We start from the raw sequence: 17,014 nt of genomic DNA, 5'->3' as shown, positions 1-17,014 counted from the left end.
GCCTCCTCCCCCCCCCCCCACAAAAAACTTCAACTACCCATCATGAGCAATTAGCCAGCAATTTCTCTAACAACTAGCCTCCATTAAGAGACATTCCCATGGCCATTATCAGGCAATTTGCTTGACAAAAGGTATAGCTAGGCCAGTATTCATAACACTATCATTCGGATCACACTGTTTTATAAACCAGTCAATATTTGCAAGAAGTGTGACTCTTCTCCAGGGTCAGATCTATATTATTAAAATAAGAGTCCCAAATCACTCAGAAAACATCAGCTGTAATTCCAAACTACTCAAAGGTAATCTGTCCAGATTCATTAAGGAGAAACCCACTAGCAAGGCTCTGCTGAAGGCTTGCTGAGGTGCATTCCGCCATTACTTAGCCAACATGCTAGATACATGAGCAATTGCATTCATTTCCCAGAATGATACAAATGGCGGAGTTTTGTTCATTAGATGCTGCTGCTTTTGCGATTACTCCTGTCTATTTACAGAGTTCACATTTACAATAATAGCCTTGATTGCAAAGACGTCTAAAGGGGTTTACTTGTATCAGAATGAAATGACATATTAAATATTCAACAGTGCCAAGAACACTCAATGCTGCGCGAGAATGCTCAGAAGAGACACTAAGTACAACGGGGAATGTGGAAGCAAGATGTCCATCACATTTCTCAAAAAGCAAAAGGAAAGTTCAGTGTTGCACTAGCTTATTTACTACCCTTGAGATCAAGTTACCAAGAAGTTGTCCCTAGGTTAGGAAGGGAGCCAGCATAATATTTGGTTTCCCCAATGGTTGTGCGCTTACTTTCAAACACATTGTTTCAGCACAGTGTTGTACTTTGTCCTCAGTTTAAGGCCAGACTTTTAGCCAAAACATTTCTGGCATAAATAACTTGGCCTCAGAAGAAAAAGAAAATATATTGTAACTAAGGCCCAGCAGAATTATTGGATATGCTCCGGGTCCCTTCTTCCCTTCTCTCCTTGACAAAAGCAAAAGTGGTGTTTTATTATCTGTGTGCCACTTAAAAACCAAACAAAAAACCAAACTAAATTACTTGACATTTAGTTACTGCAAACTCAATACTGCAAGGCACAATAAAACACTACTAACGGAGTCATCCTATACTTTGCTTACACAAGGGTAGGGAGATATGGCTCCTCTGCAGTAGCGGAATGGGCATTGTATCTTGTACCTGCTCAGCCTGAGAGGAGAGGAAGACACAGCACATGCAAAACCCCCACACAGCATGAATAGGGCAGCGTCACACAGTACCCCTTGAACCACCACCACCTGTTAATCCAGAACTGTGCCAGTGGCAATGCCCTCATGCTGTCAACACACAAATAACTCATAACAGTGGGGACCTGCCCCCAGTGCTCTGCATCACAACAATGGCACAGTGGCACAGGAAGCAACAGCTTGGTACTAGAAGTCAAGAGGCACCTCTCCATGCTAGGGGTTCAAATCTCCCTGTGCTCTTCACAAACACCATTTTGGAAGCAGGACGCTTGCAGAGAGCACACACAGCCCTCCTGGGGCTAGGTTCAAAACCCGTCTCAGAAAGGAATCTTTTTACCAAGCAGTCGGTGTGTGGTGCTGAATGCAACAAGACTAGGCATAGGCCAGGGGTCAGCAAGGTTTATCTTGCTTGGGCCAGATCAGTCCCGTGAAGATCCCTCCTTGGGCTGAATCGTGCGCACGCCCATGATTTTTGGCATCAGACGCGATTTCCAACACCATAGAAGTGAGTCCCCGTGCCGCGCTGTGCTGGTTTAGCAGAGCGCTGAGTGGGCAGCTCAGTTCAGGGGCAGCTTGTGGGCTGGTCAAACAACCTCCGCAGGTCGCTCCCGGCCTTAGGTTGCTGACCCCTGGCCTAGACACAAGCTTGCAGCACTAGCCTCCAGGAACTCACTTTATGGGGGGCCCTGGGCAGCTGGAATGAGTTACAGCCGCACTAGGGGAAAGGGGCAACATAGCGCGCGCCCCTCACCTTTTCCATATCAATCCCTTCTCAAGTCTCTGGAAATATCCTTATCATGTGCAGGACCCTGTGGGAGATTTTACACATCAGTATTCATGGGACAGGACTGTAATGAGGGGAGACATGAAACTACACTGCTCATGCAGCCCACACTTGGCTTCAGAAGTTGTGTCATCCTGTTCTTCACACTATTGCCAAATTATTACTGATGTTTTGGATAAGGGAACTTTTTGCATTCTCATAAACTTTTATTTAAACCAGTTCATTAAACTTTGAATGTACAAAGTGGCTTTTAAAAAATCTATACATGCAACACAAATTTAATGCTAAGCAGCACAACTGGTGCAATGTATTTCAAATTCAGCGTGGTTAAGCCAATAGTCTATCAAAGGACTACAAAAGTAATTATTAGGCAAACAGTAAGAACAGGCTTTTGTTAACAGGAAAAAAAATATTGTGAACTCCCAAGAAACCAAGCATTGTCCTTAATTCAGCACTGGCACAAAAGAAGCCCTCCAAATTAGTTGTACTGCCACTTATTTATTTAATTCAATTTCAAGATGTATGTACTTTTTAATAGAGGTCTGGTTAGGCTGCACTAAAAACAAACAAACAGCAATTTTTCCATGCTGTGTCATTCATGAAAACATTAAATAAATGCACATTAAACAAAAGTGGTTTCCAGCTGACATTTTCATCTTTGAACTCAGAACCAGAAAGCAGTATCTGAATTCATCAAAGTTCTTATCAATCTAATGATAAGATGTTCCACACAATGAGTTTGAATGTCACACTAAGCCAAACGACAGCTTAGCATGAGCACACAAGTGTACTGGCTCCAGGGGCAGTGGCGTAGCGTGGGTTGTCAGCACCCGGGGCAAGGCAAGTAATTTGCGCCCCCTAACCCGTGGATTTGCCCCCCCTAACCCCCAGATGTTGCGGCCGGTGCGGCCAGCCCCCCCTGCACCCCCCACGCTACGCCACTGTCCAGGGGACAAGACTGTGATGACTTTTCTTCTCCTTGGCTATTCTGGGGAATCACCAGGGAAACCCAGCCAGATGGGCGGGGTATAAAACAAACAAACAAACAAACAAACAAATATGCATTGTGCTGAACTAAGCTGTGCCTTGGCTTAGTGTGTCATTCGAACACAGGACTGTGATTTAAGCTCTCTCCAGACTAACCATGAGCCGTAAACAAGGTTTGATCCTACCAATGGATGCAGTTTGCTCAGGGGAGCTAAAGCAGGAGCCTGGATTTGAATGACACCCAAGCCGAAACATGGCTTGGCTCAGCGCATTAACAGAACAACCAGGGGGGAAGAAAGAGGCTGCTGTATCTTCTCCAGGAGCCCATACTAAGCTACGGTTTGGTTTAGCATGAAGGAAAAACCAGGACAATGTTGTTAGGTTTGCTCTGATTTGTTTTGTCTTGTTCTTTAAACATTCAGTTTTACCATTCGTGTTTTTTATAATGTGGCAGCCTAGGAAATTTCTGAACAATTGCTATTTACTAATTTCTGCAGCAGATGTAGTTCTCATTTTTGTACATGAATAACTAAAAGTTGTGCTTAAAAACACGAACAACAAAAATGAAGCAAATCTTCCTTTGTGCGTAGCTACCAAATAGACTCTGCCTAGGCCAATTGTGTTCTGCTTGTCAATTTGACTTTTTGCTTTCTAAAGCGTAAATCATTTGTTTGCTGTGCTTTGCCTTCTTTCACAAGAAGGAAAACAAAGCAGCTCAACAATGCATTTATACTAACTGAAATAGCACAGCGTAACAAGAAGAATGAAACTTTAAAACTGTTAACTTTATTCGAGCCATCCATATCTATTGGTGGATACATCTTGCTAAGAAACTCTATTTACATCACAAAATGGCCAATTGTGTTCTTCCTCCACCCGCCTTGAGCATGAAGAAATATCAGCAACCGTCATAGAACTATTTCATATTGTGCTTGGTATGGAACTCCTAGAACTTAATGCTAAAAAGATTAAGAGCCTGGGTCACATCAATGTGCCCATGCAGGCCACCTGATAGCTTCTTTCTGATATTATCCAGATCTGGTTGTTGTAGGAAATTTTTAATATCACATGATGGGCAAAGCACTGACATCAAAGGGCAGATAAGCATATCTGGAGCAATGGATCAAATACTCCTCTCCATGGTGGAGCGGAGCTCTGAAAAGCTGTTTCTGCAAATTTGAAGCTTTATCCTGTTGTAAGGTAAAGGTAAAGGGACCCCTGACCATTAGGTCCAGTCGTGACCGACTCTGGGGTTGTGGCGCTCATCTCACTTTATTGGCTGAGGGAGCCGGCATACAGCTTCCGGGTCATGTGGCCAGCATGACTAAGCCGCTTCTGGCGAACCAGAGCAGCGCACGGAAATGCCGTTTACCTTCCTGCCAAAGCGGTACCTATTTATCTGCTTGCACTTTGACATGCTTTGGAACTGCTAGGTTGGCAGGAGCAGGGACTGAGCAACGGGAGCTCACCCCGTTGCAGGGATTCAAACCGCTGACCTTCTGATCGGCAAGTCCTAGGCTCTGTGGTTTAACCCACAGCGCCACCCGCGTCCCTTTTCCTGTTGTACTTGACACCAATTGGCTCCTTCTCCCCCTTGTGATGTCACAAAGATCTACACTGTCTCTGAAGCTGTACTGAACTTTCAAATAAAAGTTTTCATTTTTCAGAGTAATATGGAAGATGATGAACATTTATTTAAATTGCAAGGTTAAAAGACAATGCCATCTCTGGGCAGTAGACAAAACTAAAAGCACAATTCAATAATGTAATGCCAACAAGCAATAACTGCAGATTAATCAACATGTTAGAACAATGAACAGCCTGGCTTTAAAACATGAAACCAAATGCCTTTAAGTCCTTTTCAACGATTAACAATGCTGGAGCTAGCCACACATGCCTTGCTCCACAAACTAGGGGCCACCAGTGAAAAGGTCCTCTCTCTAATGCTTACCAGTCTCATATCTTTACAGCAGGCTAACAAACAATGTCTCAAACACTGATCTTGGCACAAGCAGGTTTGTATGGATGAAGAGTGTTCCTCAAACAATCCGGCCCTGTACTATTTAGAACTTAAGAGGTGGAAACCAGCACCTTCAACTGGGCTGTGAAACACTAGCAACCAGTTCAACTGAACGCTGTTGGTGTTAGGATCTGACCAGCTAGTCTAAACAAATACTGACTCAACAAATATATTCTGTACCAGCTAAAGTTTCTGAGTCAACTTCAAAAACAGCCCCATGTAGAATTGAGGACACTGCAGCAGCTTAGCCTAGTACACAGACACTTGAAGCAATGTCCCCTTTCTCTAGAGAGTTCAAGCAGTACTTCTTTTAAGATACATGTCTAAAAGCAAGACTACGGTAGCTTAGTCTAGTGTTTGATTGGCAGATTTGCACCCCTGACATTTTCATCTGTGGAATCGGGTCCATCTTCACCCAAACTTCCTCCTCTTTCATTCTAACCCTTTAGCAATTCCATGGCATTTCAAGCTCCTATTACACACGTCTTGAGTCCCACCCCACCCCCGCCAATTACTCTCAAAATGCATGTTTTCTATTAATAGTCACTTTATATTGAATCTATTCAACATAAACAGAGTTGTTTTCCTGACAACTGTACTTTCAGTAGGCCTTGAACAGCTTCCTATCTAGAAAGGGTTTTGATATCTGATTGTCCTTCAGCAAAACTACAATAAGGAATAAGGACATGGAGAAAACAGAGCTAGAAGTACTAAGATTGGACAGTAGACTTCTATCATGTCAAAGTGCAAGGTGCCTAAACAGATTGGGGAAGACACACAATAAAAGCTTATAAAATCATAAATGATGCAGTGAAAGTAGACTGATTTTCCCACTGTCCCATAAAATCATCACTTGGGATCAGCCAATTAAATTTATTAGCAGGAAAAGATTCAGGACACACAAGGCATAATTAACTTATGGAATTCACTGCCACAATATGTGTTCATTACCACATGAATTCTGGTGTTGGCCAATGTGGTAGAAGGCGTTAAAGGGGAACTATAAAATTAAAGTGATCCCATCTTCTGATAAAACACAGCCTCTTTTGGATATAGATAACTGGGGATATGACTGGAGACAGGGTAACAGAAATGAAAGCACAACAGGATAAATATTGTACAGTGGTACCTCGGGTTACATATGCTTCAGGTTACAGACTCCGCTAACCCAGAAATATTACCTTGGGTTAAGAACTTTGCTTCAGGATGAGAACAGAAATCGTGCAGCGGCGGCGCAGCAGCAGCAGGAGGCCCCCATTAGCTAAAGTGGTGCTTCAGGTTAAGAACAGTTTCAGGTTAAGAACGGACCTCCGGAATGAATTAAGTACTTAACCCAAGGTACCACTGTATAACTTATTTGGTTCTTTGTTTAGGTATGTGACTTGGCTTGCCCCACATCGCTCTGAGCCACTTTAACCTTCACAGCAAAAAAATTACAAATGTTCAGAACCAGCAAAATGTATTATAATGCTTAGTAATTTCCAAAGAGCAATACAGTACTGGATTTCATTGCTTAGAGCTGACCATATCAACAGTGCTGTCAATGTTTTTAATACACAGTTTGCCATTCTGATCCTTGACAAGGTACCTTTTAAGGATTATAAGAAATATATTCCATCTTAGCTAGGTTTCTCTTCTCTTTTTCTTTTTTAAAAAGTCAATATTTTCACCAGTTGCAGATAGCATTTAATTTTTATTTATTTTTTGTTCTTGTAACAGAAACTTAAAATGAAAGTAGCATGATTGACAAGTACCTCATAGGCAACCCTGGCAACACTTAATTCGACTCCCTCTCCTTTGGCTCCTTAAGCAAAATTCCTCCGCAACTGTTTGTCTTCACAGTAACTCCCACAAAGCTCATTACTGCCAGCCTTAGTCTATCCCTCATGTTGCGCATTTATCTCTGGGGTGCATTATCAACATGTGGCACATGTCCTTGACATGCACAGAAGAGCCTGCACCCCAGGACAGCAGCACGCATGACAATAGTGTTGACTCTCAGTCCATTATGGTTGCTGGGATGTAACCGAGAAATCTAATAACTGTGACAGTGGGCCTTTGGGTTCTGGCTTGCCTTTTCCAGACAGTGAAGCTGCACAGACACTAATGAAAGGTTAAATGAATAGGAATAGCTGACAAGAGGTACAATGAAGAAGGGGCTTGGTAATCTACAGACACTGAGCAGAGATCTTTGGCTCAAGCAGAGAAAGGACAGCACATCAGCAAGTCACAATATTTAAAACAGCTTGCTATACACAGAGGCTTTTGTGTCTGGGTACATGTCTGGCTCTGGAAGGAAAAAAGACCCTGAAAAGGAATTCCAGCATGGGGCACTTCGGCAAATGTAAGGTCACAAAGAGGGAAAAATGTTTTCTGTGTGCTGCTACATCTTTGTACAGAACATTAAAAAGCAGCTATTAAAAAGACACATGAATCACAACTTTTAAGGACAATGAGGCCTGCCTGGCAATTACAGCTGCCTTTCAGAGGAATCCCAACCGATAGTGGAAATGGGTGTTAATGCTGCATATGTATTTCTTTAAGAACCAGAGTCATTCATAATCCACGCATCACTTTGCCTGCATTTCTTCTTCCTACAGCTATCAACTTCATTAGCATGAATGTGCAGTATCTGAAAAGGCAAAGGATTGAAAGATGTAGCTGAAAAAACAACAAGGTTTTACAACTCTTTAAGTCACCTTTTGACTTGAAACAATGACAACATTTTTTCCCCAGCACATTTGGGTACTTGATATCTCCTACTCGTTTGCTGATGTGATAATTATGTTCACAAAACATACCAAAATGCCATAGGTCCCCCCCTCCAAATGAAGGCAAGGGTAGAAGGACAAATAAAGCTATTAGACACAATGGGAAAATATTTTAAACTAACACATACCTATTAAAGAACAGCAGTCAAGAGTGAGCTAAAGGAGGGGGTGGGGTGGGAGAGGCATCTCCCCAGAATAGAAAGTAACCTGATCACAATATTGTGTTTGACATAACCTTAAGCATCTTTACTCAGAAGTATGTTTCAATGACTTCAATAAGGTTTACTCCAATAATATTTAGCGCATGCAAGACTGCAGTTGTGCAACCCAGTCTTCTACCTGTTTATTCAGAAGCCCCACCAGGTTCAGGAAGCCTTAATCTTAGCTAAGTGCACACCCAGGATTACAGCCCAAGGCTGTGCTCATATTCAATGGGGTAAGCCCCATTGAAATCTTAAGAAACATTTCTTAGTGAGCATGCAGAGGATGAACAGTATATATTTTTTTAAGCTTCAACACCCTGATTCTAAAGACATTTGCTTTAGGTAAATCCTATATTTCAGTGGACTTTCTCCTATTTAAACATGACTAGGTTCACTTAAACCCACAGTCTCAATCATACCCTTAGTGTGTTTTTTTACGATGCACTAACTTTAAGTGTACATGTATCACAGTACATTGTATTTAAAACAGTGAAAGACACTTCCTAGGCTAGAGCTCTGTGCCCATTTTTTATATACGTGGGGCTCCCCTGGAATGGAAGTGTCAGCTGAGCTTTGCATCAATGAAACTGCCCCATACACACAAGTGTGCTTGCCAGAGCAGCAGCTGCATGTTTACTGAAGGATCTATGCGGGCAGTGTCTGTACTTCAGACTGCAGGTAAATGGTATATATAAGATTGAGTGCAGTTCACTTCATTAAATAGCTATCTATACTGCATGCTCTCCTTTGCACACCAACCACCCCCATGGCAACCTCCTGCATATCCCCCCTCTCACACATTGCAATTGCTAAGCTCCCTTGTCACCTTTCACCCAATTATGAAGCCACCATCTCCTGCAGTCCCTGCTGTCATCTTCACCCACATTCCCATATACCTTCTGCTCCTCCATTTTGCAACACACACAATAACATATGTACAGTCTCTTTAAGATAAAGATAATCGTAAGCAGCAGGAGGAGGAAGAGAGGGGGACAGAAGGTGAAGAAAGAGCTGTGAGGATAGGTGAGCCCTTTCTCCATCCTCTGGACTCCCTGAGGAACCCAACAAACCTGCTGTACCTGGAACTGGGTTTGAAGGGTGCAACTTTAATGCAACCTAGCTGTGGGCAGCCTGAGAAATGCCCATCTACCTGCCCATAAGAAGCAAGTCTAGAGTGATGTCCGCTGTTTCCAGGATCTCTTCTCATGTGAGACTTTTGTGGGTGAGCTGAGAGTTTGTTTGGACCCAAAGGCTGAGAGGAAGGAAGTAAACTAAATTGGTATACATGTAACTTTATAATTAATGTAACATCTTTATATGCAACTGTGTGTTTTTGCAACATTGTGAGCCCAGCACCAAACAATAAAAAGCCCGTTGCAACTAAGTCTGGAAATGTATCTGTGGACTTGTAGAGTAAATACTGTATACTCTACAAGTCCACAGATACATTTCCAGACTTAGTTGGCTTAGGCTGCCAGTCCCATGTCAATCAATGGGACTTGACTAGTCCCACTCCATGGCTTTCAATGGGACTTAAGATATGTACACATTAGTGGTGAAAAATCAGTGAGGTCCTTTATCCCAGCTGCATTCCAAGTTGCATTTCTACATTGCTACATGCACAAGAGGGGGCGGGGAGAGATGTTTTCACCCAATGCAACATTACTTAATTGTCTCCTCATGCCTGCACCCCCCCCAAAAAATCCTCCTATTCCATGAAGCTGTCATCTGTTCAGGTGCAATGACTGTCTCAGATGTGCACACAAATCACTGAACTCACGTGTCAAATCAGATGGAAGCTGTTTTCATAGAGGGGACTCCAAGGGCCATCTAGCCCAACCCCCTGCAATCACAAGAATCTCAGCTAAAGCATCAAAGGGGAAACACATCAAACAGCAGCATTTCTCGATAACCTACAGGATTCATATGAACTGTGGCCAACATCATGTGAATCTGGAACATCATATGTATTTGGCTTCAAACACCAGCAGTGGAAGCACATTGGAGCTGGAGTAAACATCAATGTGTTCACAGCCCTTGTCATGACCAGCTTATGTTGGATTGCAGCATATTTCTCTAAAATGGACTAAGTAACAATAATACCAAAGGGTGCCTGTTACTTCCTCATCTATACCTACTCTAGATGTCTTACATAACAATGGTATTACCACAGAAATTTCTTAAGAAAAGGACATTACTTTGATTTCAGTAATACTTTTGATTTCAAGAACGGTAATTAATTATTTCAAGCTTCACTCTTATACACACTAACCTGGGAGCAGTTTTAGAAACTGAGATATGAAAGCTAGGAGCTAAATGGTAGCTTAAACCTAGGTTATGGGTGCATCAATGGAATGTCTAGGCGTGCTTTCTTATAACAATAATACAGTGCTGAAAATGAATGAACTGCAGCTAAAATATTATGTTCATTTTTCACATGGTCTAGTCCTTCCCCTGCCCACCACCCTAATGTTCTTAAGAGGGTCTCTTCTCCAGCCTTCAGAGAGTAGCTGGAAGTGGGGAGGCAGAAAAAGGTCCTCCTTTCCTTCTACTCTGCAGTTTTAATCTGAAATCTTAGGCACAGGACTGCGCCCAGAGCTTGGAAACTGCTCAAGCTAATGAAATTCCCTGTCACAAAAATGCACCTAGAACAATGGGAGACTGGAACACTGCCTTGCAGTAAGCCCTATTAAAGGTAATGGGAGCTACTTTTGAGGAGACAGGTAAAGCACTGCGTTGTAAGCCTATTTTTAAGATATCAAACTTCTCCCGTACATAATAAGTTTCAAAGGTGCCTGGGTATGTACTATATGAATGAAAAGGACTTGACTGGGGAAGTTAAGGGGAGGAACTCCTCTGAAAATAAAAACCACATGCTGTCACTGAAATCAATATTTTGCATATACAGAGACATTATATGTGTGCACACACACACCATACAGTCATCCAGAAAACAGGAGCTGTTGGGAACATTTGATTCATCTGGAGAAATACAGTACTTAGACTCAAGGCACTGACAACTAAATCAGGATTCTGCTTCTTCTAGTTCTCCACAAAGGACTTTAACCAATAATCTTCTACAGATATTTCAGATATTATTTTATAAACATGCGCAGAGGGGGAGAAAGAAATGAGGCACTGCTTCCCCTAGATAGAAGCTAAGTGTTCTTGATTTTAACTCAGCAACTTTTTCAGTGCCAAAGCTTAAAGAGATGTGGGGGATAAATGGGAACATCTGGTATAGCACATAAAAGGTAAATATTACTTATTGTCCATTAAAAAAAGAACTCTCACCTAAACATTTTCAATTCACACTTGACTTAGAAACCTTGTACCTTGAAACCTTAGATGGTGCAATTCTTGTACATTTTGTAGGAAATGATTGTCTACTTTTCAAGAATTAAGGCTGCTATGCTAACGCTAACTTAACTTGGAAATAAGTTCAACTGATATAAAAAGCAGAACATACGCTTGCAAATAAATGTGTTGAGGACCAGGATGTACATGTAAGAAAAACAGAGAACATATGAATAACTCACATATTAGGAATCATTTGATGGCTCAAAGTGTCCCCCCCCCTTTTTTTCTTTTAACAGAAGACTGGAAATGCCAATAGTAATTTTCTCACTCTGTTTTCACTAAAATAATATTTACACAGAGTATGTGTAATGACTTTTCCCCCTTGTTTAATCCCATATGTATCTGAGTACTGGATACAATGGAATTACAATTATTTAGCAGGCTATAAATAATGTATCTGGCATGCGCAATTGATATTTAGCATGTCTTACCAGAACTATAAAAGGCTCATTATAGATCAGCAAATCATTTCTAACAAGCAAGTTCAGCTGTGAAATACCGAAGGAAACCTTTACTGTACATTGCTGATATGCTTGTGTATGTGTGTTAATGGATATATATTTAATTTAATACAGTGAGTAACATACCACCCAGAATAATTTTTTTTAAAAAAATGCCAAGACACAAACAAACTTCATAACTGCACCACGTCGATGACTGATTTAATAATTTAATTCAATAAATTGAAACAACAGGAGAATACCCTGCCTTTGGAAGAGGGTTGAGTGTCCAGTTTCGTCGTTCCTGAACAGCTGTATTCGCCAGCTTAAGTTGCTCAGCTAATTCCTGGCTTGCAAGGACTAACGTGGAAGCCAAGTAAAAAGAAGGAAAGAAATTCACACACACACAAAAAGATCAATTTGCTATGAAAGATCAAATGAGAAAACTGTGGGGACAGCACCAGGTCAGAGTGTAGAGAACTATGCAGTCCTGTTCTTCATTAACTTGAAACCTCTTGGGATGCCACACACTACCTGTCCCTGAGCTTATTGAAACGCCTGACGCTAACCCCTGTCTCTGCGCCACTCTTCTGGGCCCCAAGTGAATCATATCCTGCCGCTGACAAGTTTAGCTGGGGGACCACAGCTGAAACATGAAAAGTGCTTTTCTCTCTCCTCCCCCCCCACCTCCCTTCTCAAAATCAGGCAGTTTTCTGGGCAGTGGTGGTGGGGAAAGACGACACAGCGTTGACTCAGTGACATGGCGAGATGAAACAAGAGGTCCAGGCCACTCTTGGAGCTTTGCAGATAAAAGTAATCAAATGACACTCCTGGAATGCAAATTGGCATTCTTGGACTGCAGCAATTGCGCAACCCATGAAACATCCTTGACAGCAAAGCAAGATTAGGACAAAATGTTATGTAAAAGCACTGAACGAAAAAAGGGAAAGGGGGGGAAGGGGGGTGGGAAGAAGCTTGCTTGGAAATTCAAACAGATCACATTTACACACCATAACATTGCAGGAGTCAAGTCTGCTCCTCAGCTCCATTCTTTTTACTGCTTTGTTTCATGTAAATGCATAACCCAGTATGTCAAAGAGACACACACAGAGAGAGATCCTGATCTCTGTACACTTGTAAGAATGGAAAACATTCGGAGCAGTGGAAATAAACATGTGTGCCTGCTACATTTCTTGCAATATAAATATTTTTAAAGTTAACTATTTTCCAAAACATTTCTAGATAGATCTTTGCTACATCAAAACTAGTGTTGGGTATATGGACCAGTGCAAGAACATGGATTATATTTAGCTCATTGGGAATTAATAATACTTAACACCCAGTCACCGTATGTAGGCAGCCTCTAGGCCAGGTGGAATGAAATCTCCTTAATGTACAACCTGAAAAGTATTTTATTACCCCTAGAATTTTTTTAAAAAAACTTTATAAAACTGGAAAAGCTTTTATGCAAACACACACAAGTCAGAAGTTAGGACTTCTGACACTGTAAGTGTGCATATCCCCTTATTTACATTTCAGGCTGAAGCTTCTTGAAATTTTTAAGGACAAGAGATGTTCTGTGCTTTCTTGCAATGACTTGATATTCTTCAGAAGATATGCTGATCAGGCAAACTTATTAAATATTACTGGATGAATGAACTTATTAAAATGCAACCGCTCCCCATCCCCATTTCTAAATGGTAAAAAAAGTCTCATTAATTACTGTTGAAAAAAAAGTAATTACTGCCCATGGAAGATAAGCAATGATACACATGGTATATTAAAAAAAAATTACAAAAGGGTGATAAAAATAAAATAAATGTTCAGTTTTGTATTATAAGATTTCATTTGCCATGTCAGGAAACGTGTGAAGGATTTGAGAAGAGGTCTGTAATGTTTCGCTGGGACTTTTGAACTTCAAGTCATTTCTACTGAGTGGCACAATCTCTCTCTCTCCCCCCCCCCATGCAAAATACACTTTAATGCTGGATCTACTTAGATTATTACGTGATGTCCTTTGTGCATCAATTTTACAACAGCTTGACTCTAGGGTAAATGAGAAGCACCATAAACTGCAGTCTGCTTTCAAAACCACTTTAATTTCTGTCAGTGCTGCGGTTACCACAGTCCTGAGCGCATGATGCGCCACTTTTACCCACCCACCTCCCCTCTTTAGGGTTGCCTTCATTTGACAGTCACATCTCCTACACTCCAAGAGGGGCTTTGATCGCTGGAACAAGACATGCCACTCTACGGGGAAGGGGTGGCGGCGAGGAAATAGTATTTTCCCTAAACGCATTCTAATTACAGACGCAGAACGCAAGAGCATCCCATTCCCCAAGTGGGGCTTATGACAGCAACGCGCAGGGGTTAAAGTACACTTAAAATGCAAGGCAGCAAGTCCGGGAAGAATCCATCCCCACTCATCCCTAGACTAAAAGACCACCGAATTTCTTCGTTCGCTGAGCCGGTTGGGTCTTTCGAAAGTGCTAGCAGAAATGAATGCAAACAGATAGTGTCCCTCTCTACCTCTTCAAAACCTGCCAGTTCTTTAATAAAATGTCCACATCAAAAACAGCCCAGGGGAAAAAAGGCTTCAGAAAGGTAGGTCTCCTGGGCTTATTTTAATTTGCGTAACACCTTCAGGGGGGGGGGAAGGTGAAGAGTTTAATGATAATAATAATAATAATAAGCGTTTTGCCAATTCCTAAGAGCACCTGACGTCTTCCTTGCTCTACCTCTGCCTTCTTGAATCACTTTCGTTTCCTGCTTTCTATGGGGCTCGCTTCCGATGTGCAGCGGCTGGCAATCTCTTCGCAGACCCCTTTCCTAGAAGGCTAATAATAAGGGCCCTCCACGAAGCGCCTGCCTGCCTGCGCTCTGCCTTCTTCTCCTCGCCCGCCCGCCCGCAGCACGAGCCTTCCTGCCCGGGACAAGTTCTGCTAACGAACCGCGCCGCCTGCAGAGGTGAAAACTGCCAAGCACATGACCGAAAAGTCGCGCGCGGGACCGGCGGCTTTGCACTTCTGGCCTGGGAGCCCGAGGCGCTGGAGATCGTCGAATACACACACACACACACACACACACACACACACACACACTCCCACTCGCACAGAGCTCGCAGCCCACCTCCCTTGGCACACACACCCCCCTCCCGCCGATCGGCGACCCCCGATCTCTCGACTGGCGCACACAGCCCTCCCTTGCAGGCTGCTCTTCGCCAGCGCCGCGTACCCCACACACACCTCCAGCGAGGAGAGGAGAGGAGGGGGGGGTCTCATTCCTTAGCCCCTCCCGCTCTTTCCCCTCACCTTGGATGCCAGGAGCAGAAGGGAAAGAGCTCCCATCCCATTCTCTCTCTCCCTCCCTCCCTGAAGGGAAGATGGTGGGGAGGGGGGAAGAGAGAGAGAGAAAGAGAAACGACCCAACTTCAGGCCAACTTTCCAATCCGGACCCTGCTCTGCGCTTCGCCGCCTTCGCCCTCCCCCCCCCCACTCCCTCCCTCCCCCGGTCCCCGCTTGTTTGTTTCGAAGGTTTTTGAGGAAACACGCTTCCTCACAGGCGGGGCTGTTTGCATTACGGCACGCTTCAAAAGGCGCGCGCGCACACACACGCACCCGCCACCCAAAAAAAAAAAAAAAAAAAAACACCCCACACACAACTTTTTTTTTTTTTAAAGGAAAATGTTGGAAAAACTTCTTACCATTTCGGCATGCTGCTTGTCAGGGACACCCCCCGGCTCTGGAAGTCCTCGCGGCGGCGGCGGCGGCGGCACCGGCCTTTCCTTCCTTCCTTCCTTCCTTCTCCCCCCTCACCTTCCTCACACAAATTCCTCCCCCCCTTCTCTCAGCAACACCAACAAGAAATCTCCGCAGCCCTCCAGGTGATTTCCAGACACGCGCGCGTGAGGAAAAGTCTCTCAGCCCCCCCCCTCAAAAAAAGAAATTTTCGGTGGGGGAGAGAGAGAGAAAGGGGGGTATAAAAGGTTTGCTGAGGGGTCAAGAGGCGAGGAATGGGAGTCTGGTGCTGCCACAGGTTGGGGAGAAGGAGGGGGGAGGCTGTCCCCAATCTGAAAACACGGCGGCGGAGGCGCTTCCCTCCTCTTCCCTCCTCCTCCTCCTTCGCCGTCCCCTCCCGCCGCTACTGTACCTCAGAGCAGCTTGTTATTGGTCCTGGGGAAGGCAGAGAGGAGGTGGGGAGGGGAAACGGGACACTTTTCTCTCTCCCCCCCCCTTTCCTTGGGCAAAGCCAGGAGACCCAAGGAGAGGCCGCCTGCGCCCAGCTGTCAAGGAAAAGTGAGGGGAAAGCGAGCCGCCCAAAGCGAGACCCGGGAAAACTTTTATTCTGAGGAGCGAGCCCGCCCGGGACTCCCCTCGCCCTCCTCGCCGTGTGTGTGTGTCTGTCTGAGGCGCTTTCTCTCTCTTTGCGCGCTCTTGACGCCCCTTCCGGGCCGGTTCCTCCTCACGAGCGAGCGGCGCAGCAGGCACACGCTCTCCCGCCGCCGCCACAGCCGCTGCTCCTGCCTCCGCTTCTCGTCTTCCTTATCAGCTCAAGGCGTCCAGGCGCCGCTGGAGAGAAAGACGGAGCGAGAGGGGAGGAGGAGGGGGAAATGGAGGAGCCCGCCGCCGCCGCCGGGAGAAGCGGGAGCTGCTCCCCAAAGAAGAGAGCAAACTTGGGCCGCTCCTGAGGAGAGGTTTTTTTTCCTCCCTCTCCCGTCGCGCGCAACGCCCGCCTTGCCCACTTGTGGCCCCACTTCGCAGCTTCTTCCTTTACCTCACGGGCTGCTGTGCTTTGGCCGCCCCAGCGCAGCCCTCGGGGATTTGTTTCTAACTGCCTACCGCCCTGCCTAAGTGGCGCGGGTCACTCTGGGCAGCGCCGAGCCCGTGGGGGTTGTCAGTTTTTGCGCGGGGCTGGTCGCTTTGCTGGGCTAACGAGGCGAAGAGTCGCCACTGTGAGGCGGCGGAGGCGGCGGCTCGGGAGACCCGGAGAGCAGCCCGCCCGCGTCGGAGACACCGCGAAAAGGCGCTCGCTCGCTCGTTCGCCGCCTCAGTCCCAACACGTACAAAGGCGCCACAGACCAGGGCCTCCCGAAGTTGCGCATTCTTGCTATTCCTTATCATTATTTCATTATTTTTTATTCTTGAGTTACTTTCTTAAAAGTTACACGCTCCTTTCTTCAGCGTGCGCGCGCCCCGTCCTCTTCCTC

General features: G+C 44.6%; 1 protein-coding gene across 4 annotated transcripts in view; it reads right to left on the bottom strand.

Moving 5' to 3' along the window:
• Positions 1-16,189, bottom strand: part of BNC2 (basonuclin zinc finger protein 2) — a 409,457-nt gene extending 393,268 nt beyond the window's left edge. The window contains exon 1 of one of the 4 annotated variants that reach the window (XM_082204620.1): positions 15,512-16,189. In XM_082204620.1, coding sequence (XP_082060746.1) covers positions 15,512-15,514 — 3 coding nt within the window. In that variant the 5' untranslated portion in view covers positions 15,515-16,189. Of the gene's footprint in view, positions 1-9,788; positions 9,812-15,119; positions 15,243-15,511 lie in introns of those variants that run through there. The other 3 variants (XM_082204618.1, XM_082204619.1, XM_082204622.1) reach the window with 3 other exon arrangements.
• Positions 16,190-17,014: the final 825 nt, after the last annotated feature.

This window comes from Podarcis vaucheri (assembly GCF_965113315.1).
Source record: "Podarcis vaucheri genome assembly, chromosome: 17".
NCBI lineage: Eukaryota > Metazoa > Chordata > Lepidosauria > Squamata > Lacertidae > Podarcis > Podarcis vaucheri.
This window is presented reverse-complemented; position numbering and strand designations above follow the sequence as displayed.